The 14,919-nt window shown below is 70.0% G+C and overlaps 3 protein-coding genes across 6 annotated transcripts; 2 read left to right on the top strand and 1 right to left on the bottom strand.

The window, feature by feature from the left end:
• Window positions 1-621: 621 nt before the first annotated feature.
• SCNM1 (sodium channel modifier 1) lies at window positions 622-2,654 on the bottom strand. The gene is made up of 8 exons (XM_040618860.1): window positions 2,541-2,654; window positions 1,922-1,992; window positions 1,754-1,842; window positions 1,582-1,679; window positions 1,411-1,505; window positions 1,133-1,278; window positions 883-1,015; window positions 622-809 (listed from the first exon to the last, which is right to left on the bottom strand). Exons 1-8 carry the CDS (start codon window positions 2,589-2,591, stop codon window positions 710-712), a joined length of 783 nt encoding a protein of 260 aa, XP_040474794.1. The 5' UTR covers window positions 2,592-2,654; the 3' UTR covers window positions 622-709.
• Window positions 2,655-2,988: 334 nt separating this feature from the next.
• LYSMD1 (LysM domain containing 1) lies at window positions 2,989-4,762 on the top strand. Of its 2 annotated transcripts, none has more exons than XM_040618921.1 (3): window positions 2,989-3,220; window positions 3,874-4,085; window positions 4,210-4,762. In XM_040618921.1, the coding sequence occupies exons 1-3, from the start codon at window positions 3,122-3,124 to the stop codon at window positions 4,352-4,354; spliced, it is 456 nt and encodes a 151-aa protein (XP_040474855.1). In that variant the 5' UTR covers window positions 2,989-3,121; the 3' UTR covers window positions 4,355-4,762. The 2 variants fall into 2 exon arrangements, with proteins under 2 accessions (XP_040474855.1, XP_040474854.1); XM_040618920.1 differs by having other exon boundaries at window positions 3,817-4,085.
• A 1,081-nt stretch (window positions 4,763-5,843) lies between these two features.
• On the top strand, window positions 5,844-14,694 carry SEMA6C (semaphorin 6C). 3 transcript variants are annotated; one of them, XM_040618501.1, is made up of 18 exons: window positions 5,844-6,005; window positions 6,827-6,986; window positions 7,068-7,182; window positions 7,959-8,016; window positions 8,112-8,168; window positions 8,419-8,520; window positions 8,947-9,037; window positions 9,124-9,246; window positions 9,370-9,458; window positions 10,073-10,290; window positions 10,565-10,696; window positions 10,781-10,936; window positions 11,466-11,702; window positions 12,358-12,495; window positions 12,746-12,823; window positions 12,944-12,999; window positions 13,214-13,261; window positions 13,934-14,694. In XM_040618501.1, the coding sequence occupies exons 1-18, from the start codon at window positions 5,865-5,867 to the stop codon at window positions 14,635-14,637; spliced, it is 2,703 nt and encodes a 900-aa protein (XP_040474435.1). In that variant the 5' UTR covers window positions 5,844-5,864; the 3' UTR covers window positions 14,638-14,694. The 3 variants fall into 3 exon arrangements, with proteins under 3 accessions (XP_040474435.1, XP_040474434.1, XP_040474436.1); XM_040618500.1 differs by having other exon boundaries at window positions 13,710-14,620; XM_040618502.1 differs by having other exon boundaries at window positions 5,975-6,005; window positions 6,787-6,986; window positions 13,710-14,620.
• Window positions 14,695-14,919: the final 225 nt, after the last annotated feature.

The raw sequence follows: 14,919 nt of genomic DNA, 5'->3' as shown, positions 1-14,919 counted from the left end.
AGCCTATTTATAGGTGCCACCACATTATTTATCGGCACAAGCTGAGTGAGCGGGTAAATCCCAGTGCCCAGGGGTAACATCACCCCAGGCAGCACTGCCAGGGACCCTCCACAAGGGACAGAATATGACCCCAGGGCCCAGAGACACCTTTGGGTGGGGGGTGGGTGCTGTCCCAAGGGCATGGATGCCGGCTCAGGGTGCAACACCATAAGCGACAGTCCCATGGGTGCGCCCTGACGTGGGAGCACACGCAGGCACCCAAAGGCTGGCAGGAAAAGTGGGGGGAAACTGAGGCAGGGGGAGGGCAGCGTGGCAGGGTGCTCTGCGAAGCACTGGGACAGCTGTCAGGGCTGGGGAGGAGGGGGGGAACCCAGCACCACCACCCCGAAAGGCCATGACCCGCAGGCAGCTGCCAGCGTGTGAGAAAACAAGTGTGACTTGGGACAGGGACAGCAGAGGACAGGCCAAAACCCACATGGAGCTTGGCAGCACTTGCAGGGCGTTGGCCAGAGTAGGGGCACCCCAAAAAGGCACTAGGTTGAGCACCCCGCGGCGGCAAGACAGTGGGAACCCCAATATTACCCCTCCCTGGGACCTGCTGCAACGGCTCAGACACTTCCATCCTCTCCAGCTGCCTCTATTAATGGCAGGTGTGGGGACAGCTGCAGGGGGACAGTCCCCGTGGGGACCAGAGGGGCCCAGGGGGGCCTCAGGCCGGCAGCAGTGCAGGTGGTTCGTCCTCGTCAGAGTCAAATTCAGCGTTCTCATCCTTCACCCACTTGCCAGAGCGGTCTTGGATCCAGCCGGCACTGGGGACAGACGGATGGACAGTGAGAGGCGGCTCATTACGGGCTTCCCCGCGCCAACGGGGCCAAGACTCACCTGCGCAGCTGCAGGTATCGCTCCAGGGCCTGGCGCCTCTCGGGGCTGAGGGCTTCAGCCTGGCTCGGGACTGATGATGAGGCTTTTCCTTTGCTGCCTTGCTGCGTCCGCGCCGGAGCTGTCTTCGGGGCACCTGCGAGGGCAGAGGGGACTGGTGGGACCCACAGAAATGGGAGAGGGCCAGCTGATTGCCCAGGCGCCCTGCCCTGCCGGTGCCAGCACAGCTCTGGAGCCACTGGCTGGCTCTTACCCACTCGCCTGCCGCGGTGCCCCGGCAGCAGGGCTGCAGGGCTGGCGTCCAGGGCTGCTCCGTTCTTCTGCGACGGCTCTGGCAGCATCGGGGCAGCACTCAGCCCCATCTGGGTGGCGCCAGCTCGTGAGCTGCTTCCCTCCACCCTGCGATGGGAGAAGGGGTCAGGGCCTCATCCCACAAACGCCCGACAGCAGTGAGGTCACGGCACTGCCAGTGCCCTCCCAGGAAGCCCAGAGCTTTCCCACATTCTCCAGCAGCAAAAACAGAAGCCTCACCCCGTCCTCCGGCAGCAGCTGCTGTAGGGAGCTGCTTTGAGCAGAGCATTCCGGGCAATCCTCCTCGTCCGTGCCAGAAGAGGGGCCGGGGAGCCCTGGGGACCGGGGACAGAGCTCAGCGGGGCCCCATCTGGGGGTCCAGCAGGGTGAGGAAGGGGCATCTACACCAACCTGTGTGCCTGCCTCCTCTGCCTGCAGCTCCTCCTCGTGCCGCCGCTTCTGAGCCGCGTCCTGGAGTGAGCGCTTCCTGCTGTAGAAGCGCTGCAGGCCTGAAAGACAGCAAAGGGGGTGGGGGGACATGCCCGCTTGGCACAGCTCACCCCGCCAGGGGACCTGCACTTACTGCCCATGTGCTTCTTGCCGGCTCTGTGGACTGTCAGCACGTCCAGCGTGTCAAAGACAGGGCGGTGGGCACACACTGTGCAGGCGTACCTGTGCCGAGGGGGAGAAGCTGCTGTCAGGACCCCACGAGCGGTCGGAGGGGGAGGCTGCGCTCGGGGGTCTCGCTCACCTCCCGCTCCTCAGCAGCAGTGCCTCATCCTCGGGGATGTAGTTGGCCAACAGGTCCGCGATACGTCTTTTCTGGGAGAGATCAAGGGGGCCGGGTGAGTGCTTGTCCCCCCCACGCCTGCTGCCGGAGCAGGGTCTGCCCCCAGTTTACCCCACAGGGAACCAGCCCTTTTCCCCAGACCTGTCCCCGCTTAGGCCAAGAAACCTCAGCACCCTGGGGACCCCGTTCCGCACTGAGGGGCAGGTGGGGAATTAGGTGGTCGAGGCTGGGGAGGGGGCGGTTTGGGACAGGCTGAGGCAAGGGAAGGGGGCAATTTCGGGGAGCAGCCTAGGCCAGGGGGGTGTTTGGGGGGCACTGAGAAGGGAACCTCGAGGGGGCCCAGGGCAGTGATGGGGAGGCACTGGGGGGGGCAGAGGAGCATTTGCGAGCTGGCAGGACGGCGCGCAGGGGGGTATCTACGGGCACGGAGGAGCAGGGAAGGGCTGCGGGGAACCGGGCCGGGGGCAGGCCGGGGCGAGGGGGCAAGGCCGGGAGGTGCGTGGGGAGGCCGGGTCCGGGTCTGGGGGTCTCGAGAAGGGTCAGAGGGATCGCGGAAGGGAGGGAAGGGGGCGAGACCCACCTGCAGCACCCCCAGCTGACCGGGGTCGTCCCCCTCCCGCTTGAAGGACATGGCAGCCCCGGCGCCGGCCCGCGGTTACTATGGGAACTGCCTTCCCACCGCCCAGCTTCCGGGTGGCTCCTCCCGGCATGCTGCGCGCCGGAGCGGCAGCCAATCGGATCGCTCGAGGGCCGCGCCCCGCGACATGACGGGAATTGTAGTTCCTCTCCCTGAGACGGCGTGGCCGGGGGGGCAGAGACCCCGCCCCGGGGGCAGGGCCCGGCGCGAGGGGCGCGGGGGGGACGCCAGGGGGGGCTTCGACGTGGCGACGGTGGGGGCGCGGCGTCGCTGCGCGAGGGGCCGGAGGGGTACCCGCTCGCCCCGGACTACAAGGCCCAGAGGCCTCCGCGGCGCAGCCGGGCCGGGCCTGGCGCCTCCGTCCTCAGCGGTGCGCGGGGGGCGGCGCGGGGCCGAGCCCGCCCCCGGCAGCGGCGGCGGCAGCGGCGGGGCCCTGGGCAGGTCCCCCGGCCGGGCCGGGGCTGTGCGTATGAGCCCCCCGCCCCCCCGCGCCGTCGGGGGTCGGGGCGGAGCGGGGTCCCGCCATGGCGGCGGGGAGCGGGGCAGCGGGGGCCTCCGCCCGGGAGCACCGCCTGGAGCCCGGGGACACGCTACCGGGGCTGGCGCTACGCTACGGCGTGACGGTGAGCGGCGGGGGGGGCACGTCCGGGGGGCCCGAGGGGCCCTGGGGCAGGGTCGCGGGGGCAGGGCGGCCAGGACGACCCCGGGGTCCCCGTGGGGCCATTGCTGTCCCTTCCCGTCCCTGTCCCCCCGGTCCCTGTGACTGTCCCCGTCCGATCCCGTCCTCATCTCGTCCTTCCGTCTGTCCTCATCCCATCCCTCTCCTTGTCCCTGTCCCACTCTTGTCCCCATCCCACCCCTGTCCCCATCCTGTCCCTCTCTCTGTCCTCATTCCATCCCATCCCTGCCCTTGTCCCTGTCTGCACTCTTGTTCCCATCCCGGTCCCCATCCTGTCCCTGTCTCCATCCCTGTCCCATCCCATCGCTGTGCCCATCCCTGTCCCCATCCCTGTCCCCATCCCTGTCCCATCCCATCGCTGTGCCCATCCCTGTCTCCATCCCTGTCCCCATCCCTGTCCCATCCCATCGCTGTCCCCATCCCATCCCTCTGTCCTCCTCCCATCCCTGTCCTTGTCCCTGTCCCCACTCTTGTACCCATCCCTGTCCCATCCCCACCCCTGTCCTGTCCCCATCCCGGTCCCCATCCCGTCCCTGGCAGATGGAGCAGATCAAGCGCGCCAACCGCCTCTACACCTCGGACACCATCTTCCTCAAGCCCACCCTCCTCATCCCCACCCCGGCGCTGCCAGGGGGCCCCTGCCCTGATGACGAGGACAAGGACACGTCCGTCCCCTCAGGAGACACCCCGGCTGCTCCCGCTCCGTCCCGCCACGACCTCTCGGCCACCGATTTCCTGCGGCAGCTGGACGCCGAGATCGGGCGCTCCAAGGCGGCGGCAGCAGAACGGCTCCGCGCCGGCAGCACAGGGTGAGCGCGCCCACCCCGCCTCCCTGCTGGGGCCAAGGGGGCTTCTGGAAGGTGCCTTTGGCCCCCAGGTCGGTGAGCGGGTGGTAAGGCCACCCCTCAATGCCACCCCGCTGCGTCCCTGCAGCACGGCTGAGGCTGAAGGCACCCGCAGCACCGACACCAGGGCGCCCCCGGCCCACCGGGGCCCCCGCCTTGGCCCCCGGCCACTCACCAGGACCCCACGGGCGGCCACCCTCCGTGACGCAGAGGATGAGATCTTCACACTGTGACACCAGGGACACTGGGGACGTGACGCCGTGACTCCCACCCTGTGGTGGCAGGGACCCCCAGACACCCCCAGCCCTTGCCAGGGTCTACTGGAGGGGACACAGGGATTTGGGGGGGAACACACAGTGTCCCTCCTTGTCTCCTTCGAGGGACCTTTCCTGCTGTAGGGACACCCAGCACCTGGATGCAGAGCCAGCCCTCTTGCAGGGCTGCTGGGAGGGACTGTGATGTACTGGGAGGGACTGGGACAGGATTTACCAGCTGATGTTTTCCCTCTGGTTGTATTTATTTGTACGTCTTTGCTCTCACGGGGGATTTCGGGGGGTGGGACCCCCATGCCAATGCCTGGACCCCCACAGGGATGGTCTCCTCCCACACTGAGAGCCTGTAAATAAAACCGAGCACTGTCACCTGGCTCTGCCTGTTTGTCACCTGCCGGGGACACCATCACATCCCCCTGGGGACATGATTGCCCCCCCAGGGATGTGGTCACAGCCCTGGGGATGTGGTTTGCCTCCCTGGGGACATGATTGTCCCCCTGGGAACAGGGTCATCCCCATGGGGACACAGACCTGCGGACAGTGTCACCCTGCTGGGGACATGGTCACCCCCAGGCGACACGATTGCCCCCCTCAGGGACATGGTCACAGCCCTGGGAGCACAATAACACCCCCCCACCCCCTCCCGAGGACATAATTCCCCTTGGGAACATGGACACCCCCTGGGGACAGTGTCATCTCTCGCGGCGCCATTGGCACCCTGGGGACACAGTCACCCGCCCCGGGGCTGCAGGCACCCACCCGAGGACACCGGCCCCCCCGCAAGGTGCCACGCCACGTGATGCCACCAGGTGTCACCCTGTGCCCACACCCTTGGGACCCCCCCGGGACCCTCCAGAGCCTCAGGGGTCCCCAGGGTCCCCCAGGGCCACCCAGTGCCCCGGGATGTCCCCAGGGTCCGCCCTCCCCGAAGGTGACAGGGGACCGCAGCCCGGGTGGCACACTGGGGGGAGCTCAGCGCCCCCACGAGCTCCCAGTCACTCCCAGCAGCTCCCAGTCCCACCCTGGGCCAGCTGCACCCGTGCGTGCGAATGCCACGCGCTGGTGTAAGTGGGGCAGCAGGTCCCACTCGGGTGGGGGGGACACAGGTGACGGCCAGCCCCGTTGCACACGCTTGTGCAAGGCTGCCCACGCGTGTGCGTGCTCGTGCACCGCACTTACATCCACCCACCCGCATGCACGTCTGCGCGCGTGGGCATTTGCACGGCGGTGCTTGCGGGGGAGGGGGGGGAGGGGGGCAGCGCGGGTGCTTGCACACGCGTGTGCATCGGCGGCGGGGGGGGGGGCAGCGCGGGTGCTCGCAGGCAGGGCTGTGCCCGCTCCCACGCGTCTGTGCACACGCGTGTGCAGGCACCCGCGCTGACCCCCCTACGTCGGTGCACACGCGTGTGCAAGCCGCCCCCCCCGCCCTCAGCGGCTAATGAGGATCAGCTCATTAAGGGGATTAGCGCCTATGTATAGGGCGGCCGCGGGGCGGGGCGGGGCGGGGGTCCCGCGGGGGTCCCGGACCCGCCCCCGGCCCCGCTCCGGCCGCCGGCCGGTCCCGGCCCGTTCCGGGGCGGAGCCGCTCGGGGCCGCTCGGGGCGCGGAGCCGGTACCGGGCGCGGAGGGGGCGGCCGAGGGGGCTGGGGGGGGGGTAGGGGGGTGTCGGGAGGGGGGGCGGGCGGGCGGGCGGGCGGGGGGTGCCGCAAGGGGGTAGGTGCGGTGGCGCGGGGGTGTTGCGGGAGGGGTCGAGGGGTGTTGGGGGGGGATCGGGGGCGTGTTGGGGGGGTCGGGGGGATGTTGCGGGGGGATCGGGGGCGTGTTGGGGCGGGCTGTGGTTGGGGAGGTTTCGGGGTGTTTTGGGGTGTAGGTGGGGGGTGCTGCGGGGTCAGGGGTGTTGTTGGGGTGTAGGTTGGGGGGGGTCGGGTGTGCTCAGGGGGCTGGGGGGGTGCTCAGGGTGCTGGGGGGTGCTGTTGGGGTGTAGGTTGGGGGGGGTCGGGTGTGCTCAGGGGGCTGGGGAGTTGCACGTGGGTGCTGGACCCGAGCGCTGTGCGGGTGTTGGGGGGTTGTGAGTGGGTGCGGGGGTGCGCACAGCCGTACCCCACTGCACACGCTTGTGCTGTGCTGGGAGCACTGGGACTGGGGGACTGGGGACACTGGGATGGGCACGTTGGGGCAGGGTCGCTGGGGATACTGGGATGGGGATACTAGGACACTGGGAGGGGGGCACTGGGAGCACTGGGACTGGGGTCCTGGGGACGCTGGGATGGGCACGTTGGGGCAGGGTCACTGGAGATACTGGGATGGGGATACCAGGACACTGGGAGGGGGGCACTGGAAGGACTGGGAGGGGGCGCTGGGAGCACTGTCCCCACAGTGGCGGGTGTCCCCAGGGCTGCTCTGTGCCCCCCCCCCCCCCCCCCCGTGCCTCAGTTTCCGGTGCTGAGACCAGCCCCTGGCAGCCCCGGGGGGCCGGTGCCCGTGGCCATGCTGGGGGTCCCGCTGCCCTTCATCATCCTCCTCCTCCTCGCCGGGGGGGCGGCACAATCCTTCCCGCGGGACCTGGTGCCACGCAGCACCGTGGGGCTGGCAGGTGAGCCGGGGGGGGCGGGGGCGGGGGGGCCTGGGGCTTGGGGGGCCAGCGGGGTGTCACCGCATCCCCCCATCCCCGCAGCCACCGCCGCCTACCCCCGCTTCGGTGGCCTGGGGGGGGCCAACGGCACGGCCCAGCTCGGCCTCGACTTCCAGCGCATGCTGCGCCTCAACGGCACCCTCTTCGTCGCCGCCCGGTGAGCTCTTGTGCGCGCTCGTGGGCGCTTGTGCAAGCCCATCTGTCCTTGTGCAAGCTCACCTCCCCTCTGCTTCCTTGTGCATACTTGTGCAAGCTTGCGTGCGATTGTGCACGCTGGCGTGTGCCCGTCTGTGCTTGCGTGTGCTTACCGGCACTAGTGCAAGCTCGCTCCCCCTTTGCTTCCTTGTGTGTGCTTGTGCACCCTTGTCTGTGCTTGCGCAAGCTCGTACACCCCTTTGCGAGCTCGTGCAAACTTGTGCACGCCTGCGTGTGCTTATCGATGCTTGTGCAAGCTCATCCCCCTTTTGTGTGCTTGTGCAAGCTTGTGCACACTTCTATAGGCTTGTACATCCTTGTCTGTGTGTGTGCAAGCTTGTGCATGCTTGTGTTTTTGTGTATCCTTGTACATTTGCCCACGTTTGTGCAAGGATGTGTGTGCTTACACATGCTTGCCCATGCTTGTGCAAGCTTACATGCACTTGTGCACGCTTGTACATGTTTTATCTGTGCCTGTGCAATCTTGTTCACATTTGCGTGTGCTCCTGCAGGTTTGTTTGCTCTTGCACATGCTTGGGCACGCTTGCACGTACTTGTGCATGCTTGGGCACATTTGCATGTGCTTGTGCCCACTTCTGCACACTCAAGCCTGAGCGCCCCTGCCTGCACACGCTTGTGCCCACCAGCATGTGCTCCCACATGCTCGTGCATGCTTGTGTCCCCATGCCCCTCGCACGTCCCCGTGCCCCTCGCACGCTCACACTCCCCCCCCTCCAGGGACCACATCTATGCCTTCAACCTGGGGCAGGACAAGGGGACGCTGTACCCCGAGCGGGTAAGGGGGCCAGGGGGCACGGGGGGGCCAGGCTGGGGGCACGGGGGGGCTGGGCTGGGGGTCCCCATGCCCACCGCCCCCATTTCACCCAGCAGTACCTCACCTGGGAGTCACGGGACAGGGAGAACTGCGCCATGCGGGGCCGGCTGCAGGTGAGGGGGGGTGGGGGGGGTACGGGGGGGGGAGGGGGGTATGGTCCGGGGGGGGGACGACTATGGAGTGCGGGGGTACAGGGGCAGCGTGGGGGGTGGGAGTACAGGGTATGGGGATGCGGGGGGGTACTGGCATGCAAGGGGGTGGGGGGTGCAGGGGGTGGGGGATACAGGGAGTGGGAGTGGGCAGGGGGCTCAGGGCAGGGGAGAGTGGTGACGTCGGGGTCCCCTCGTGTCCCCCCCCACGCAGGATGAGTGCCACAACTACATCAGGGTGCTGGTGCCCCGCGACGCTGGCACCCTCCTGGCCTGCGGCACCAACGCCTTCAGCCCCCTCTGCCGCACCTACCAGGTGGGGGGGGGGCCGGGGGGCGTGACTGGGGGGTCTCAGCGGCTGCTGGGGAGTGTGATGGGGGGGGGGTGTCTCAGCCCTGCCAGGGAGCATGGAGGGGGGGGACGATGAATGAGCGGGGGTCTCAGCCCCCGCACTGAGGAGCATGGATGTGATGAGTGAGGGGGGTCTCAGCCCTGCCAGGGAGCATGGGGCAGGGGGTGTGATGAATGGGGGGGGGGGGGGTCTTGCCCCACCCCCCGCAGGGCAGGGCTGTGATGAGGGGGGAGTCTCAGCTGGGCAGCTCAGCAGGGCAGTGCCCGCAGGTGTGATGAGCGGGGGGGGGGGGGGGGGGGGGTCCTCAGCATCTCCGTGCTGGGGCTGGGGGCAGCAGGGGGCCGTGCTGAGCTGGGGGGGGGGGTGTCTCACCCTCTCGCCCCCCCCCAGGTGAGCAGCCTGGCGCAGGAGGGCGAGGAGGTGAGCGGCCAGGCCCGGTGCCCCTTCGACGCCAAGCAGAGCATCGTCGCCCTCTTCGTCGGTGGGTGCTGGGCAGGGCGGGGGTGACACGGGGATGCCCCTGAGGGGGGGGCCATGGGGCTGACGCTGGTGTCCCCCCCCCCGCAGACGGCAGCCTGTACTCAGCCACGGTGGCCGACTTCCAAGCCAGCGACGCCGTCATCTACCGCAGCCTCAGCCCCGGCCGCCCCCCCCTGCGCACCCTCAAGTACAGCTCCCGCTGGCTGCAGGGTACCCGGCGGGGGGGCTGGGGGGTGGGCACGGGGGCTGGGGGCAGGGAGTGGGCAGCACAGGGGTGGGGGATGGGGACAGGAGGTGGCGGGGGCTGATGGCCCCCCTGGCCCCTCCCCCCAGAGCCCCACTTCGTCCAGGCGCTGCCCTACGGCCCCTACGTCTACTTCTTCTTCAGGGAGGTCGCCGTGGAGCTCAGTGCCCTGGGCAAGGTGGGCGCCGGGGGGTGGGGGGACCCCCAGCCCATCCCCCTGGCATCAGGCCAGGGGAGACCCCCGTGCCCCTCGCCCGAGCATCTGGCCGGGTGCTGGTGTCTCACAGGGTGCTGCTGCCTGTGGGTGCTCCTGGTGCCAGCCCAAGGTGGCCGTGCCCCTGGCTGCCCGGGTGCTGATCCCTGCGGGTCCTTGGGTGCTGACACCCGTGGGTGCCCAGGTGCTGGTCCCTGCAGGACCCTGGGTGCTGACACCCGTGGGTGCCCAGGTGCTGGTCCCTGCAGGACCCTGGGTGCTGACACCCGTGGGTGCCCAGGTGCTGATCCCTGCAGGACCCTGGGTGCTGACACCCGTGGGTGCCCAGGTGCTGGTCCCTGCAGGACCCTGGGTGCTGACACCCGTGGGTGCCCAGGTGCTGGTCCCTGCAGGACCCTGGGTGCTGACACCCATGGGTGCCCAGGTGCTGGTCCTCATGAGTGCCCAAGTGATGATGCCCATGAGTCCCTGGGTGCTGACACCCGTGGGTGCCCAGGTGCCGATGCCCTGGGTACTGACACCCATGGGTGCCCAGGTGCTGATGCTCTGGGTGCTGACACCCGTGGGTGCTGGCACAGGTGGCGGTGGCACGGGTGGCGCGGGTGTGCCGCAACGACCGGGGGGGCTCCCCGCGGGTGCTGGAGCGGCGCTGGACGTCCTTCCTGAAGGTGCGGCTGCAGTGCGCCGTCCCCGGCGATGCCATCTTCTACTTCGACGTCCTGGAGGCGGTGACACCCCCCCAGGCCCTGCACGGGCACCCCGCCGTCCTCGCCCTCTTCGGCACCCAGCCCAACAGGCACGGTGACGAGGGGTCCCGGTGACGAGGGGTCCCGGTGACGAGGGGTCCCGGTGACGAGGGGTCCCGGTGATGAGGGGTCCCGGGCTCTGGGGTTGTGAGCATGGGGACAGGTTTGGTGGCGACATGGGAGATGGGGACGTGGGGACACAGTGGGGCAGGACACGGGAATTGGGACACGGCGGGGCCCTGGCCACACCAAGGCCACCATGGCAGCCCTGGCAGGGGACAGCAGCGTCCCCAGCGCCGGTGCCACCCGGTGCCAACCCCGCAGCATCCCCGGCTCAGCCGTCTGCGCCTTCTACCTGGCGGACGTGGAGCGGGCGTTCGAGGGACCCTTCGCCGAGCCCCGCGGTGCCTCCAGCACCTGGATGCCGGTGCCCGAGGACAGGGTGCCCCGACCCAGGTACCGCCCCCACCCCGCACCCCAGAGCCTGGGTCCCTCCGGGGCACCACGGCCACCCGCGTCCCCACGCCGGCTGTGCCGCAGGCCGGGATGCTGCGCTGGGATGGGACCGGCCGCCGGCATTGTCACCTCTGGGGACTTCCCCGACGAGACGTTGGCCTTCGCCAAGGAGCACCCACTGCTGCACGGCGCCGTGGCACCCGCCGGCGGGCGGCCGCTCTTCACCCGCACCGGCACCAGGTGCACACCCGGGGTGGGTGGCCGCGGGGACGGGGGGTGGCTCGTGCGAGGAGGGTGTGGGTGCACGGGGTGGGGAGGGTGCAGCCGGTCCCATGGGTGCTGCAGGGTGGGGAGGGTCCTCGTGCAAGGCTCCAGTGCGAGGCCCTGGTGCAAGGCCACGCAAGGATGTGCAAAGGTGTGCAAAGCCCTGGTGCGAGGGTGTGTAAGACCTGGGTGAAAGGGCCCCGGTGCAAGGGTGTGCGACAGCGTGCGAGGCCCCGTTTCAAGCGTGTGCAAGGGTCCCACATAGTGCAACGGCCTGGTGCAAGAATGTGCAAAGCTCCAGTGCAAAGGTGTGCAAAGCCCTGGTGCAAGGCTGTGTGAAGGTGTGTGAGACCTGGGCGCAAGGGCCCCAGTGCGAGAGCGTGCAACAGCGTGTGAGGCCCCGATCTGAGCGTGTGCAAGGGTCCCACGCAGAGGTGTGCAACGCCCTGGTGCACGGGTGTGTGAGACCCCTGCACGAGGGTGTGCAAGGCTGCGCTGGGTGCAGGCTGACGCAGCTGGCGGTGGACACGGGCGCGGGGCCACGTGGGAACCAGACCGTGCTCTTCCTGGGTGCCGAGGACGGGCGGGTGCTGAAGGTGCTGGCGGCCACGCAGCACCCCGGGGCCACCCAGCACCCCGGTGGCACCCCAGCACCTGGTGACAGCCGGGAGCCTGGTGACACCAGGGATGCCACCTCTGAGACGCTGCTGCTGGAGGAGATCAGCCTCTACGACCCGAGGCGGTGAGTGTGGGGTGCTGGGGGTGCTGGGGGGCTGATAGGGTCCATGGGTGCGGGGGGGCTGTGGGTGCTGATGGGTGCTGGGAGGCGGAGGGGCATTGATGGGTGCAGTGGTGGTGTGGGTGCTGAGGGGCAACGTGGGGGGCACAGGGCATTGATGGGTGCCATGGGGAGCTGATGGGTGCCGTGGGGTCAGGGAGGTACCGTAGGGTGCTGATGGGTGCCGTGGGGTCAGGGAGGTACCGTAGGGTGCTGATGGGTGCTGTGGGGTCAGGGAGGAACCGTAGGGTGCTGAAGGGTGCCGTGGGGTCAGGGAGGTACCGTAGGGTGCTGATGGGTGCTGTGGGGTCAGGGAGGTACCGTAGGGTGCTGAAGGGTGCCGTGGGGTCAGGGAGGTACCGTAGGGTGCTGAAGGGTGCCGTGGGGTCAGGGAGGTACCGTAGGGTGCTGATGGGTGCCGTGGGGTCAGGGAGGTACCGTAGGGTGCTGATGGGTGCTGTGGGGTCAGGGAGGTACCGTAGGGTGCTGATGGGTGCTGTGGGGTCGTGCAGTTGCTGCGGGGCCGTGTGGGTGCCACGGAGCTGCAGGGTGCCGACGGGTGCTGCGGGGGGCCGTGGGTGCTGGGGTGCTGTCACGATGGGTGCTCCTGGGGGGGCAGATGCCAGGGGCCGCGGGGCGCCAGCCGGGTGCTGGGGCTGGAGCTGCACCCGCCGGGCCAGGAGCTCTACGTCGCCTTCGCCGGGTGCCTGGTGCGTCTGCCCCTGAGCCGCTGCGCCCGGCACGGCGCCTGCCGCAGGTGAGCGAGAGCGTGGGCGTGTGCGAGGGCGTGAGGGTGTGCAAGGGTGCAGGGGCACATGTGGGCACGGGGTGTGCATGGGGCCACGAGGGCACGTGTGGGTGGGATGTGTGAGAGCACGGAGGTGTGCAAGAACGTGCAAGGGCCAGGGGCGTGTGAGGGCACGGGGGCGTGCGAGGGCACAGGGGTGTGTGTGGGACCACAGCATGCGACCACCTGCCCCCCCCCCCCCGCCCCCTGCCCCCCGCAGGAGCTGCCTGGCCGCCCGTGACCCCTACTGCGTCTGGCTGCCCCGCCAGGGCTGCGTCCCCTTCTCCGAGGACCTTCCGTAAGCGTCCCCTGTGGTGGCCTCTCCGGCACACCCCCCACCCCACCCCCCTCTGCTGGGTCCCTTCCTCGCGGGGTGGGGACGCTGGGGACGGTGGGTGATGTCCCCTGCCCTGCCCAGGAACGGCTTCAAGCAGGACGTGGAGGGATACCCCGGGACCGCTGGGACCTGCCAAGGTGAAGGGGGGTACATGGGGGACACTGGGGACAAAGCCATATTGGGGGGACACAGAAGGTCGCTGTGGCAACTTCTGGGGACACGAGGTCACGGGGGGGATGCAGGGGGCACCAGGGCGATGCTGGGGGCTCTGGGACATGTGGAGGACACTGGGGGGACGGAGGCAGCCGCAGGGGACACGGGTGGCCTGGCCTGACCCTGCTCTGCTCTCAGATGCACCAGCCGTGGGGGACAGCGACGGGGACAGAGACTTGGCCCATGGTCAGTGACACCCTGTCTGCCCCCCCCAGACACCCAGGGACCGGGGGGGACCCCAGGGAGGAGGAGGGACCCCAGGGAGGAGGAGGGACCCCCAGGAATCAAGAGAGGGACCCCAGGGACTGGGGAAGGACCCTGGGGATGGGGGGGGGGGAAACCACAGGAACAGAAGGACCTGGGGTGGGGGGCCCCCGGGGACCCCCAGGGATCAAGAGAGGGACCCCAGGGGCTGGGGAGGGACCCTGGGGATGGGGGGGACCCCCAGGGACAGAAGGACCTGGGGTGGGGGACCCCTGGGACCAGGAAGAGACCCCCAAGGACAGGAGTGGGATCCCAGGGACCAGGAGGGACCCCACAGACGGGAGAGGGACCTGGGGCGGGGGGACTCCAGGAGGGACCCTGGGGGCCCGGGTCCCCCGTGTGTGCGGGGGGCTGACGGGTGCTCCCGCAGGGGTGCGCCAGCCCGGGCCGGGGGCCGCAGCGGCGGTGCCGGTGCCGGTGCTGGTGGGCTGCGTGCTGGGCGCCTTCGCCCTGGGCGCCCTGGCTGCCGGGCTGCTGGCGGCCTGCTGCCGCCGCCCCGCCGCCCCCAAGGGACCCCCGGAGCCCCCTGCCGCCGCCCCACGGCCCCCGGCCCAGCCACCTGCCCCCCGCCTCTACCCCCTGCTGCCACCCCAGGGCGGGGCTGGGGGCCTGTGGGACCCCCCCGAGCTGCCCACGCCGGAGGCCACCCCACGGCCCCCTGCCAAGGCACTCTGGGAGCGGGTGACGGAGCCCCGGCGCAGCCAGGCCACCCACCTCGGCACCCCAGAGTGCCCGGAGCCCCCCGGGCCAGGACCCCCGCCCAAGGCCACTCTGGAAGAGATGCTGCAGCGGCTGCACGGGACGGGGGGCTCGGGGTGGCCTGTGACCCCCCCGGGCACCAGCTCCTTCGCCAACCGGGTGCAGCCGGGCACCCCGTTCTCCAGCCTCCCCCCGGCCCCCCGCGACGGGACGCCCCGCCGGCTGGACGTGCCCCCCGACAGCCCCCCGCCGCCCCGGCGGCCCCTGGCACAGAGACACTCGCTCGGGGGGACGCCTGCGAGACCACCTGGCCTGGCCCGCGGGCTCACCCGCATGCACTCGCTGGGGACCCCGGGGGGGCCAGCCTGGGGCCCCCGGCCCGGCACCCTGGAGCGCTCCCTCTCCATGAAGCCCCCCGTGCTGCCCAAGCCCCTGATGGTGCCAGCAGCCCCCGGGCGGCCCTGAGCCCCCCAGCACCCATGGGACACCCCTGCTGCGGCTGGCGGGGGGCCCCCCAGCCATCCCCTGGGTGGCAGGACCCCCGCCTCCCTGGTGGCACGCGGGTCCCCCCGTCCCCAGACTGGCCCCCACTGGGGTGACGAGGGTCCCCATGTGCCAGCCTGGCATGACAAGGCTTTTTCTTTTTTTTTTTTTTAATCCTAATTTATTTAATTGGGGGGGGGGGGGGGGGGGGGGAGGAGGGGGGGAGGAGGGGGGAGAAGGGGGGAGGAGGGGGGAGCCACCACCAACCCCCCGGGGGACATGCGACACAGCAGCTCTCCATGCCGGAGCTCAGCTCATCCTACCATGTAGGACCAAGGCTGGGGGACAAAAGGGGGACAAGGGGGGGGAAGGTGCCACCGGACCCCCTCGGGGCCAGC

The sequence above is a fragment of the Falco naumanni genome, chromosome 20, assembly GCF_017639655.2.
Source record: "Falco naumanni isolate bFalNau1 chromosome 20, bFalNau1.pat, whole genome shotgun sequence".
NCBI lineage: Eukaryota > Metazoa > Chordata > Aves > Falconiformes > Falconidae > Falco > Falco naumanni.
Note: the sequence above shows the minus strand (reverse complement) of the source record. Positions and strands in the feature narration are given on the sequence as shown.

What these genes read in the sequence shown, in the direction of transcription:
- SCNM1 (XM_040618860.1), bottom strand. Translation starts at nt 2,591, where the DNA reads ATGTCCTTCAAGCGGGAGGGGGACGACCCCGGTCAGCTGGGGGTGCTG. An exon ending in CGGCAAGAAGCACATGGGCA is followed by an intron (nt 1,680 to 1,753) that starts GTAAGTGCAGGT and finishes GCTGTCTTTCAG; the next exon opens with GCCTGCAGCGCTTCTACAGC. An exon ending in CGATACCTGCAGCTGCGCAG is followed by an intron (nt 810 to 882) that starts GTGAGTCTTGGC and finishes GTCTGTCCCCAG; the next exon opens with TGCCGGCTGGATCCAAGACC.
- LYSMD1 (XM_040618920.1), top strand. Translation starts at nt 3,122, where the DNA reads ATGGCGGCGGGGAGCGGGGCAGCGGGGGCCTCCGCCCGGGAGCACCGC. An exon ending in CGCTACGCTACGGCGTGACG is followed by an intron (nt 3,221 to 3,816) that starts GTGAGCGGCGGG and finishes CGTCCCTGGCAG; the next exon opens with ATGGAGCAGATCAAGCGCGC. An exon ending in CTCCGCGCCGGCAGCACAGG is followed by an intron (nt 4,086 to 4,209) that starts GTGAGCGCGCCC and finishes GCGTCCCTGCAG; the next exon opens with CACGGCTGAGGCTGAAGGCA.
- SEMA6C (XM_040618500.1), top strand. Translation starts at nt 5,865, where the DNA reads ATGTATAGGGCGGCCGCGGGGCGGGGCGGGGCGGGGGTCCCGCGGGGG. An exon ending in CCGCTCGGGGCGCGGAGCCG is followed by an intron (nt 6,006 to 6,826) that starts GTACCGGGCGCG and finishes CCCGTGCCTCAG; the next exon opens with TTTCCGGTGCTGAGACCAGC. An exon ending in GACAGGGTGCCCCGACCCAG is followed by an intron (nt 10,697 to 10,780) that starts GTACCGCCCCCA and finishes GCTGTGCCGCAG; the next exon opens with GCCGGGATGCTGCGCTGGGA.